General features: G+C 37.0%; 1 protein-coding gene across 1 annotated transcript in view; it reads right to left on the reverse strand.

Annotated features, from left to right (window-relative positions):
- Positions 1–1,292: 1,292 nt before the first annotated feature.
- The window catches only part of LOC140143100 (sodium-coupled monocarboxylate transporter 1-like), a 28,625-nt gene continuing 16,800 nt past the window's right edge, over positions 1,293–13,117 (reverse strand). Inside the window, exons 8-13 of the mRNA XM_072165151.1 lie at positions 12,373–12,461; positions 7,781–7,893; positions 7,012–7,166; positions 5,945–6,153; positions 5,377–5,596; positions 1,293–3,106 (exon numbers count right to left, since the gene is read on the reverse strand). Of these exons, the coding sequence (XP_072021252.1) occupies positions 3,020–3,106; positions 5,377–5,596; positions 5,945–6,153; positions 7,012–7,166; positions 7,781–7,893; positions 12,373–12,461 (873 nt within the window). The 3' untranslated portion in view covers positions 1,293–3,019. The remainder of the gene's footprint in view (positions 3,107–5,376; positions 5,597–5,944; positions 6,154–7,011; positions 7,167–7,780; positions 7,894–12,372; positions 12,462–13,117) is intronic.

Raw genomic sequence — 13,117 nt, forward strand, 5'->3', positions numbered from 1 at the left:
GTTTCAAAACAATTTTGGCCCAAGAATTTGTTGGTTACGGTGCACAAAAAAGAAGTGGGCCAAAAACCGTTATTTTTGGGATTTTGGGCCAAAAGTGCCATTTTGGCCCAAATTTGACCTCACAGATGAACTTATCAAGTCTTTGCCATTCTAAATATGTATACTTTTATATACTTTAGACCAACAATTTAGAAGTTATGAGGCCCAAAAGTTTCCATAATTCCAGGGTTCAGACCAACCTTAATCATCAGATTTATAAAGTTTACTTCGAGACTGTTAAATATCAAAAATATCAATTTTTAATCATTTGCCATAAAATGTTTATTACATTGCAAATTTCAAAAAATCAAAATTATTTGATATCAGAAGGACATTCTTCGAATGCAGAATGCAATTTGATATGTCTGATGTGCTCTTATGTCCCACAATAAATACTGTCCAAACGTTCATACCCCATCCCTTAATTGGGTTGAAATTCCTACACACATAAAATAAATAATTTTACTTTCTTTGGGAAAGTACTACAAACTGTTTTCATAAAAATACTACAAGCTAATTTCATTGAGTCTGCAAAAAGTACTGGCATGAATACATTTTGCATTGGTTGGGCCAACAGAGATATAAAGCTCTTTTGGAAGAAATTTCAATCTTTTTTAAAGATTAAAATCTTTTAACTTATATTTTAACACCAAAAAAAGTCCAGACACATTATATGGAGATGTAAATTGGTAACAGATCCATTTCCAGGCATGAAAACTGGTCTTGGGAAAAAACCACTAAAAACTATGTTCATTTCATTAAAAAATAGGCTCATAGTTCCTAGAAAGCAGAAACACTTTACTTTCACCTTATTTTCAAGACGGTTTTCAATAAAAAAAAAACTAAAAACAACACCAAGCCTTCAAGATGATGAACATATTAGCAGACTTCTAGATCTCATTTACAAAGAACAAAATTCAAATTCAAAGGCCAGTGCATAGTGTAAACAGCATTACATAACCCAAACAGTCACATTTGACCAATGGCAGGATGACAACCATGTATATCAATTTTAAAAAAACAGGTTATTGGCCGTAGAAGTGATGAAGTACCATAGCAATAGGTGAATACAATTTTTGAATATAGCGCACTGCACTAGTATGTCCACATGGTACCTCTGCATTGAACCATAGATGTCAAAGAACAGGGATAAAGACCTGGATCATAATTCTATAGAATATTCATATGATGTTGATCACTCGCACCAGTAAGATTAGTATTACAGGTGATGAGTGCAACTTGCTTGTAGTGCAACTTGCTTGTAGTGCAGGGCAATATATTCAACAATTGTATTCAACTATATTGTTATGGTAGTTAATCCTGTTACATTATCACTTCTATGACAAATTAACCCCATGAGAACTACCTGCCTATTGGTCAAAAAGAGGTTTCCATTATCAATTCGACCAATCAGCAACATTATTAGAATAATTTCACCACGCACAAAAATTGGGGTGAATCATTTGCACAGCTCCATTCTGATTGGTGATTAAAATGAAGATATCATGTAATTGACCAATCAGAGACAATGTTAGATCGGCAGGTAGTGCTCAGGGGGTTAAAGGTGGGTGGTCCAATTTTGTAAGTTATATTGTTCCAGCAGTTTTGATCTTAAAAACAAAAACATGTATAACAAAGTCCCATAGAAATGAATAGCACATACTTCCGGTGATGATACACTACTCTTTTACTGCTTTTTTTCACACCACCTAAACAAAACATAATCTTGACCCTTATATTTTGTTGGGGCAATGAGAAAAATGATAAGCGCTCTTCTTATATAAAAATAACAGTTTTGTGGTGGACGAGGTAGTCGGTCGGGTCACTCATAAGCCTTTGCGAGTACACCTGAGAACTCGTCATTTTACATCACGCCGACTTGCAATGCGCAGAAATGATGTTTGATAAACGATGTGAGCATCGGCGCAGATCAGTGTGACATCAAATGACAAGTTCTCAGGTGTACTCGCAAAGGCTTATGGGATTTACCGAAAAGGTCAATCAACATGGAAGTAGGAGTGCAATCACATACTGTCAGACTAAATATGGTGTACACTTCATCCATAATATTTGTCAAGCCTTTTCCTGATTAGTTCTTCACTCCTCCAAAGTTTGCTAACTTCAAAGTTTTCACTTCTGAAAAAACTTTGGACAGTAAATTTGCAACATTAACGTCTCCTCAAGAAGGAATTGGTCAATTGTAAATCCCACAATTCACATAAAGGCAATATTGCTTTTGCAAAAGCCAATAGGTGAGGAGAGCGTGGCACAATGGTTAGGGTACTTGCCTTTAGTGCATGAGGTCCCGGGTTCAATTCCCGGCGGTGGTGATTTGCTGGGATATTGACTTGGAAAAAAAAAGTCTGAAATTAATTGGCAACATCTGTAGATTAAATTCAGACTTCCGCTCTCCCCATGGTTCATTTAAGCCGTCTGTCCCATGTGCAGAGAGCCATACCTGTACATGTATTTCGCAGCCAGTTTCGAAAAGAGTAGGGTGTTAACCCCTGACTGTTCCCAACCCGTCCCGGTGTTCAAATGGACCCCAATGGAAATAAGCTTCAATAGAGGCTTTCTTGGGTTATCCAGGGTTGTCAAAATCCGAACAAATCAAATCAAAATCAAGAATCCACACCCTTTGGGGACTGGTAAACCATTTTGTAGATTGTCGATAATAGAATGATTTTTAGGAGTGTTATTTTCTGAATTGCTATGTTATCAAGCCTTCCAAATTTGAAAGCATTGCACTGCACACTTTCGACTTACAGCAGTATTATTGAGAATTATCACATTGATTGCACTGGAAGATGACCAGAGAAATTCCCATAGGACCCTGAGTTGACATGACCCTGTTGGAGCCGGTCTGCCATCTCCAATCCGATTTATTCCACTTGTAAGCTAACATGTTTTACAAACCTCATCTTAGCATAAATTCAGCTTTAGATTATATTAAAAAGAAAGTTGTGTAAAAGAGCTGTTGTCATAGAAACGTATCATCAGCAGCCACTGTGCCATTCTCTGATGTTGGTATCTGGCCATATGGATCAGGATTCTTCTCAGATAGACTCTGTAAAATGCGGTAACACGTTAAAAGAATCATGAATACAATGTACATTGCAAGTTTACTAATTCACCCACATATCCTTCTACGGTTTCAATGTATATCAAAAGATGGAATTCAGAATTACCACATTATTTGCATTCCATTGAGTTTAATACTATCAATGACCAAACCACAGACTACTACAGACCATTTGCAACCAGTCAAAGTCCCCATGTTTTGAATGCTGTGAATTCTCGCATATTCATGAGTAAGTAAGTAAGTAAGTAAGTAAGTAAGTAAGTAACACGGCATTTATAATGCGCCTAATGCCAGAGGATACAAAGCGCAGAAACACAGAAAACAAAACAAAACAAACAAAAGCAACATCATGAGAAAAGGTATGTTTTTAGAAGGGATTTGAACCCGGTGACAGTTTGGGCACTGCGGATATTTAGGGGGATTGAGTTCCATTTGTAAGGAGCAACCACTGAAAAGGCCCTGTCCCGCACCCTTGTTCGTCCTTGGTACACGAAGATTGAGACCGTGGTCCGAACGTGTGGTGACTGAGCCCTCATGAGGATGTTTAACAGTTAGGCACTCATCGATATACCTGGGACACAGCCCATTCAGTGACTTGTATATATAAAGCAGAGTTTTGAAAGTAATGCGTTCCTTTATACGAAGCCAATGGAGTTCTTTCAACAGGGGACTGATGGAAGTGCGTCTCGGCGACAAGAAGACTAAGCGGGCACATGAGGGCTGATTGTTCTATCGTGTGTGTTTAACAATCACGCCAGCGTTGCATGCCTTGACGTATACGCAGTAAAGCTTTGCGTGTCCGCGAAAAACTGTAAAAATGCACAGTATGTGTGTAGCAGTTTCAACTGCAGAGATGTCAATGGGTTATGAAAAAAAAATCTGAAATTTGTGAACGTAGGGAGCGAAGCGACCGAAGTGTCGCCCCCACGGCCGGGGGTCCAGGGGCCTGCTTAAGGGCCCCTGGGGGGGTCAGGGGCAAAGCCCGGTGGGGTGAAGGGCAAAGCCCCCCAAGCCAGAGGGTTTCTACACATTTTACACTGCAGGAGACACCATTTCTGAGGGTAAAATTACATTCAAATGGATTAAAAAAATAAGGTTATTTTGAGAAAACAAGCCTAGATAGCAGTATTGAAGACTATATCTATTATACATGTAATATTCTTCAAGGCTTGTTTTCTCAAAATTATACCATAAAATATGCAAATTAGGTACCTAAGCCCAGGCAATTTTAGCAGAATTAGCACCCCAAAAGGCCATTTTTAACATAAAAACTATTTAGACTTTTTTAAAAAAATGCTTCCTTCATCCCAAAAAAGTGGTTTTAAATGTTCAGTTTCCTATACTTTTGTACATGAGAGACATTTTCCAAAGTATTTTTTTGGCCTAATAACATGGCCTACATGGCTGAAATGGATATATATAATGCGTAATATAAAAACGATGATTCATCTAAATTTTTGACCCCCTATTTTTTGTTAAATTTTCAAAAAACATTTTTGGTTAAAAAAGCAAGTTATATGCTCTAAATTACTTGTTATTTAATGTTGGAAACCATAGAAATACTGCTACTTAAGAAAAATTGCCAATTTATGTTTACAAAGTTGGATAAAGTTGTACATTTTAATTACTTTTACTTCTACTGAACAGCTAGCAATGTATACTAATTCAATGTGTTCCTGACTGTTCAATAGAAGCAAAAGTAATCAAAATGTACAACTTTATCCAACTTTGTAAAATAAAATTGGCAATTTTTTTTGAAGTAGCAGTATTTCTATGGTTTCCAACCTTGAATAACAAGTAATTTAGGGCCTATAACTTGCTTTTTTGGCCAAAAATATTTTTTGAAAATTAAAAAAAAAAAAAAAAATCTGATTTTTTTGGAAAAATACAAAAAAAATTGGAATTCCGATTTAAATCGGAAGATTGGCATCTCTGCAACTGTCGCATTTCATGGAACAATCAACCCTCATTATCGGGTGATGGGAGACTTTGACTGTTTGGAGTTGGTCAGTTATCTCTTTTGTCCATGGACCAAACTTTTCTGGTAGAAGCTGCAACTGATTAGTAATTGGCATCTCAATGTAATGAATGCTACAAAGATTTGTGCATATAGCATTTAGCCCTGGACATTTAATCACACATTAGTGGCATGTCTCATTAGAGGCAGATCACCATCAAGCATGTACTTAAAAGGGCTCAATTCTCAGCTACAACGCTGGCACGTCATGTCCCTTATCAAATAATTTCATTCTCACCCTATCATGTAGTACACCACAATATTTGACGCTCCGACATCTCCCTGGGCAACAGCAAAACACCTTGGCAATCACAGGACATACGAGTCGTGGGTCCAAATCGCGTGGATTGGTGGCGCCAGTCAGGAAACTGAATAGTAACCCAAAGACGATGACTACAACAATGCCTACTAAACTATACCACATGTAGGATAAACTGTAGAGTTCTGCAATTTTGGGGCTGTGATGAAAACAAAAATTTAAAACACTATATAAAGCAATTGTATTGCAAAAAACTATATACTAGGTGTATATGTCACATGATCAGTCGATATCATTGTCATTTGTTCAACAAAACCATTTCAGTTGTTTTCAATTGACATTTCTGCCATTCGTTACAATGGCAGCCTGTACGCTCTGCAAATACGTATTTCTACTTGTACGCCATCTGTTAGCACAGTACCAGTGCCGCCGGTCTGGGTGAGTGGTCAAGTTTTGTGTCGGACGTGTCTCTTGACTTCATGAGAGACACATATGAGATACACCCAACAAAACTAATAAGAAATCTCTTCTCATACTGGACACTTACTATGGTTCTGGTACTGTAGCCTCTGTTGTTGCCCCAAGGAGGAATGAAGTAGCAGTCTCTATACTATAGGACTCTGTATTGGTGTCATTGCTAAGAAGACAACCATCTGTTCTAAGAGGTAGTTTTGTTGGTATTGGTGGGTAAACAAATGCTCCAAAGCCAATCCACAGAGATACGGTAAAACCACATAAGGATCCCAAAATAGCACCCTGTTGGAAGAAAGTAAAAAGGTTATATCTGAGAGTACTAAATGATAGAGATGACAATCCGCTCGCAAAACTGAGGACAGTGTAAGAGTGGGACCCTGTTTAAGAGAGCTGGACATTGTAAGAGTCTGTCATTGGCAGACAAAATTTTTATTATGAATACTAATAAGATACGATATGACATAACAAATTAATGCCCATGTTAGCCTGCCAGTGGGCATGTGACAGTGCAGAATGCAGTCGAGTTGGTCGAGATGTTATTCCTTTTAAAAGCAATTCTTCTTCCAGTTTTGGAACTCTCACTCTCTGTTTTACGAGTGGTACAAAAAGGTTATCTTTCAGGTGATTATTCTGAGGAGGGTTACACATTTCACTGTTCATCACATACACGCACTTGACAGGTTTGTACAGACATCACAATCCTATTTCATCATGATACTATGCTGAGGTGAATCCAAATCGGTAAAGGCAATTTGTACAGAGTGCCATGGGCCTAGTTATAATACATAGTCCTGACTCTGAATAACACCATGTGCAACTCTATGATATTGGATGACTAATTAGTTACAGGTTGATGGTCCGAAGGGTCATTAATTCTGAAATGCAATAACTCAGTTGTAAACCCTCAACCTAACCCTAAACTTTGCTGCCCTAACTCTAACCTAAAACCTAAGCCCTACTCCTAACCCTAAACCTGGATTAATGATTTTACTTCTGCATATGTAACCAGCTAGCCAGATAGCCAAACAACTATCTGCTCCATAACATAAGCCCCACACAACATTTGTGCTGCTGAGTTAATGAAAATTACAATTTGTACATCCCAAGTTGGAATGAGGTTCCAAGTTTATGTCTACTTACCCATTTGTTGGCCCATGGAAAGAACAATCCTAGACTAAAGAGTCCAGTCAATGGTCCCCCAATAAGACCAAGAAGACTAATAGCTACTTGTAATACTGGGCCTAGCTGAGAGGCAAGGTAGGCAAAGCCTATGGCAATTAGGCCATACACACATGCTGAAATCAAACACATTAGGAGAGAAATGGTGTTAGAGAGTCATTATGAGCAATGACTGTGTGCAGGGCACAAGTCTGCCACTGGTTTGAAATGCCGGTATACATTTTGACTTAAATTTCTTGAAAATATGACACAGGAGGGCCCACTTATGATCTTTCAGTAGTTTCTGGGGTGCTACACCTTGCAGATGGTCCCTACGTAATGACTAATTAGGCATGCACAGCATATTATCTAAGACCAGATTAATGACAAAAAGATCATGGTTAGACCTTTCAAATATAAAGAGGACAACTTGTGAATCCTAACTAAGATCAGGCCTTGAAATAACTTTTTTTAAACTTTTGTTCTCAAATTGCATCCTACAATTCAGGTTGAAGGCAATCATGTTTGTAAATGGCAATAGGGTGCAACAGAAATTTATTAGTTAAGAAAATATTGTATAGCAATTTTGCAATCAACTTTAAAAGTTGTATCACAACATAAGAAAAATCCGGACTGCAAATTGTGATAGAAACAGGATCATACCTAGTATTCTTGATACAAGGGGTCCCCCCATGTATCACCCTTCATTGTATGATGTGTTTTATCAATTCAATTTGTAGTCATTTCTTACCTAGAATTCTTGATATAATAGCTGCCTTGTGTTCTGCAACATTCTTAAACACACGTCTAATGACATCTTCCATTGTTACTGCTGCTAGGGCATTCAACCCAGAAGACACAGTACTGAAATATACCAATTTCAAACAACGCATCATATTACTCATTGGGTTATTAAAATGAGATGTCTGCAAAAAGAGCAATTTAAATGGTCAGTTGAGGGCTTCAGGTTTGTTTTGTTTTTAAATGACTACAAAAACCTCCATTAAGGGGTAAATCATACTTGGCAATCACAAGGAGCATAGCATTGCTTTGAAATGTATCATCTGTTGCTCATCACAACAGCGATTGCTGAAATCTGATCAATAAGTCGCTAGCATGCCCTAGCATCAAGTCACAAGCAGTTGACTGGAAGGCAACTTTGTCGCTACGTCGCTAGCCATAATTGGACGCTAGTAGCAATTATGAAAACACTATAATTACTAGCGATTTTTAAATCGCATGCTGCGATACATCATCATGGCTAATGCAGGACCGGACCCAGAAGGAGATACAACAAAGTTACCGAAGCTGACAGAAACTGAATCATCGACTTATTTGAGAATGAAAGCGGTGACTATCTGACAGTGGCGGACACTCTCGGCATCAAACTGCCAGAGTTATTACTGTAACATATAATTGAGAAGGTCAAAGAGATGCCCTTCAAGTTCAACGGGGAGTGCTAGATCTAAGGTAGACCAAGAAATGCAAAATTCACTGCAAGTAATTATCCAAGAAAGTCCACTACTAACTTTGGAACAGATTAATGACAAAATTTGTCGAAGATGACCAAATAAGCCCAGAATCTCTAAAAGTACTCTAGTCCGAGCCCTCAACGGGATGTTGATCATGTTAAAGTTGGCTGAAGATGTACCAGAGGCGCATAACAAACCTAGGATTGTGAATCTGCATCCTGATTACACCCAATGGTTTTTGCGCCATGGCATTGTTGGACATTATGTCTTTATAGATGAATGTGGCTACAACATCTGGACCAAGAGATCCTGTGCTGTACATAACCAAAGAGGTCGTAATTGCAATGTTACTCAAGCAACATCAAATGAAATTGGACTTGTGCACCATTCAATAGAGCTAAACACCACCACTCGCCAGTCGTTTGAAGAATTTCTTCAGCAGACAAGACCAAGAGATCCTGTGTTGTACATAACCAAAGAGGTCGTAATTGCAATGTTACTCAAGCAACATCAAATGAAATTGGACTTGTGCACCATTCAATAGAGCTAAACACCACCCGCCAGTCATTTCTTCAGCAGAGAGCTCAAATCTGTGGTCAAATGTTTCGCGATGATTTACATTATATATGATAATGCCAGACCACATGTTAATGCTGAACTTCCCCCTGATGTTCAGAATATTGAACTGAAACACACACACCCTTACTCCCCATTTCTGAATCCAGTAGAAATGGCAAATTCATGTCTGAAGGCTGAAATTAAGGTGGCTGTGTACTCTCAGACATGCATGTAGTAAAAGTGCAATAACTTTGTAATTATTACAAAAACATATAAAAGTATACATTTTTATGAAGGCAAGACATCAATAAATCTTAATATAAATACAGATTTGGGGTAAAAACAACAATTTTGAAGAAAATCACAAAAAGGTGAGTTTTTGGCAATATTTGTTAGGTACATCATAACAAAAAAACACTCTTTCCAAAATATTTTATTTTGTTTTTAGCTCAATCTTGAGGCTCCATTCCAAAAACGGTTTTTTAATTTTTTTGATATTGGCCTTATTTTTTGAGACATTGACCATATAAGGCATCATAATGAACTTTTTTAAATTCAAAAATGCCTATTTGCCCAAAATGATGCCCAAAATCGGAAATAGACCAAAATATAAAAAACTGAGAAGCGCGTTTCTTGAGTTGATCATACTTTTACGATGATCATATTTGCTTACCTATAGATGCTGTATTTATTGAGTTATCGTGTACCTAAATCGTCATTTTACCGAGAAAATGAACATTGAAATAATGGCCGTTGAAGTTTATAGTGGTCACATTTTGCACTTTCATCGAATCTCACAGGAGAATGCGACAGTTTTCGCTTTTTGTAACTTATATTGCGTGAACATCGGGTAAATCCACAGCCCCTTGAGAAGTTTGAGCGAAATCCATTCATAACTTGATATTTAAATCGGGGGAAAGAACTTGAAAAAAACCCACATTTTATCAGCTAAAACGGAGCCATTTGACCACTAGGTTTTTGTGAAATCATTGCTTCCGTGGTGTTTCCATAAGATGCGCCAAGACGTGCAGATAAGCGTCGGCGTACAAGCGTCAGCGTATTTGTGCGTTAACAAATTGCGCGATACGCAACGCGATGAGTTGTTGCTTGCGCGTGTACCTTGCTGGTCAACAAAGATTTTCTTTCCTTTTCAATTTCAAACACGAGTGGAATAGTGAAATAAAATCCTTAAAATATTGCAGTTGGAGTTTACAAATCTGGATTTTCATTCCTTGTATTTATAAAAAACATAACAAGGTACAAACATATCATAAAACCTCAATTTTGAGAAAGAAACAATGGCTAGAGTACACAGCCGCGTTAAGAGAACCCTCAACCGGTCACACGCCTATCTAGAAACAACCACAGCCAAGCATATAAGCTGAAGACATCTACATGTAATAAGGACTGCCATAAGTTCTCCTTTTTCCCGCAGACCATAAAGGATTGGAACTCTCTACCAGCAATCATAGCAATCATACAAGACAATAAACAGTTCAAAGAAGCAACCAAAACACATCTACACAAGCAACAAAAGGACTAAAATACCCTCGCACACATCACAGATTCTTCTCGCTTGGCTCTTTAAGAGCGTTGAGAATATTGTTTCAGATCCAGATCCAGATTCCAAACTGGCAGCAGAGAGTAGGCGACCATGGTGCTGCAGCAGCAGCAGGTCTGGCCATGCAGGGTTGGAGGGCAAGGTTGCTGGTGGAAGCAGCACAACAGAACATCAACCACTTAAACCCAGAGAAGTGCCAACTATGGTTTAACCACTCCCAGACCTACCTTCCAAGATGCAGTGGCGAAGAAATATGATTTCAGTTTATATAATTTCAGTTTATGAATAACTTTTAAAAAAAAATTTTGGGGGGGGGGGGCACAGTCCATCTTGTCTTATTGGCCTTGCATGTTAGGTCTCATGTGATTTTGTGCTTGTTATTTTTGCAACAAATTTTGTTTAGGGGTTGGTTTATTCAGGCCTCATTGGCCTTCCGGTCAACTCCTCCATATTGTCTTTTTTGTTTGCTGTTTGTTTTGATGTACAATTTTTATATATGTATATATGGAAATAAATAAATTTGAATTGAATTTGAATTGAGAGGAAATCGATGGATAAATACACTTGAAATAGACTTTGTTGATCTTAGTCTTATAGTTGAACAAGAAACCTTTAATAACTCTTGAAACAGATTCATCAGGATCATTCATAGTTCAATAAAGTAGAAAAGGTTCTTTTTCAGATCCAATTATTCTGGTACTTTCTCAGAAGCAGACAAAACAACACGCTGGCTGAAGGAGGCAATCTGGATAAGAAGTAGGGGCATAACACCATGAACAAAGACGAGGGGGCTTACAAACTAGACAAGATCTATGATCAACTCATTAATAAACGGCAACCAGGAAGTTTGGAAACGTCATCAAGACCAAACAGTGTTGCCGTTTCATCAAACGTCTAGAAACACCACAACAGAGTGATCAAGATTCCTGATAGGAATTGAAATATTTCTGAGTAAGTACCAGAATAATTGGATCTGAAAAAGAATCTTTTCTACTTTATTAAACCTTTAATAAGCTTCAAAATTATATGAAAATGAAAGGAAAGACACAAAGATCTTTTAAAACAAGTATATAAAGAAGAGTATGAAAAATAGAGTAAAGTTAAAGAAAAAGAAACAAATATCAGAATAAAATAAGGTCTTATCAGATGAAAGAAACAAAGAAAGACAGAAGAGAATTAAATGCAATAAAAGTCATCCAAAATAAACCCCCAATAAAAATAATGTTGCTTACGAATGTTTTGGACCAATATAAATTTTTTAAAAAAATTTAATTTCTTAAAAGAATTTAAAATGTTTACTTTTTGAAACAATTTATTAGACCAAAATGAACCCCCCTCAGAATGCAAGCACGATTAACATTGCATAATAGGTCTATATGACAAATGACAAATTTGCTTTTGCGAGCTAAGTATTTTTAGACAAATTTGACCTGCAATTTAATGAAAATCAGTGACACAAATACTAAATATAACTTTAATATTAAAATCTAGTAATGGCACGATTATGAAATTGAAATGGAGTTATTTCTACCTCAACGACACAAGTGCGAAATACTCTGGTGCTGATTTTGTTTGGTCCCTTCATTTCATAACGGGTTGCTCAGTGTGTGATTTTCAATGAAACGGTTTACGTTTTATGTTTACGTTTATCTATGTCATTGATAAACATTTTGTTTCACATTTGATTGATAGGATTTGTTTTTGTTTATTTATTCTATTTGAAATGTGGTCAACATGTGCATACATACATACCTGAGAGCACCACTAAATGTTGCTGCAACAAATAACCCAGGAAGTCCCATTACAAACCCCAGCTCCTTCATAACATAGAATGGCATCAACTGTAACCAAAATGTAAGGAATAAGTTAAGGGATCTAAAATGAGCGTTTATTGCGTTTCGACAGTATTTTTTGTGGGACATGAGAGCACCTCATACCTATCGAATTGCATTCTGAATACGAAGCATGTCTTTCTGATATCAAATAATTTTCATTTTTTGAAAATCACAATGTAATACAAATTTTATGACAAATTATAAAAATTTGATATTTTTCAAATTTTTGATATATAACAGTCCTCGAAGTAAATTATATGAATCTAATGATATATTCTTAAAGTGTATGTAGCAGGGACGAAAAGCCGACGGTCAATTGAAAATTTTGACCTTTCATATTGAAATTATGGATTTTTTTCCCAAAAAGACATAATTTTTTTGGTGTTTTGGGAAAAAAAATCCATATCTTCAATGACCCATTCCATGTCAACTCAGGGATGCACACAGATACCTCTTCAATTTTTTCCTTTTCTGTGTGGTGGTAGATATTGATGAAAGTAACATCCGAAAATTTGAGCTTCATACTCCATTTCGTTTTCCGTGGCATCAATTTAAAATTTAGGGGGGTCAGTGTAAAAATGTGTATTCCATAGCCTCAAAAGAACAACGTTGGAGGTCCATAAATGTATAAAGGAACCCTTTACAACTTTGAAAAGTATGTA

This window comes from Amphiura filiformis, chromosome 20 (genome assembly GCF_039555335.1).
Source record: "Amphiura filiformis chromosome 20, Afil_fr2py, whole genome shotgun sequence".
NCBI classification, from domain to species: Eukaryota; Metazoa; Echinodermata; class Ophiuroidea; order Amphilepidida; family Amphiuridae; genus Amphiura; species Amphiura filiformis.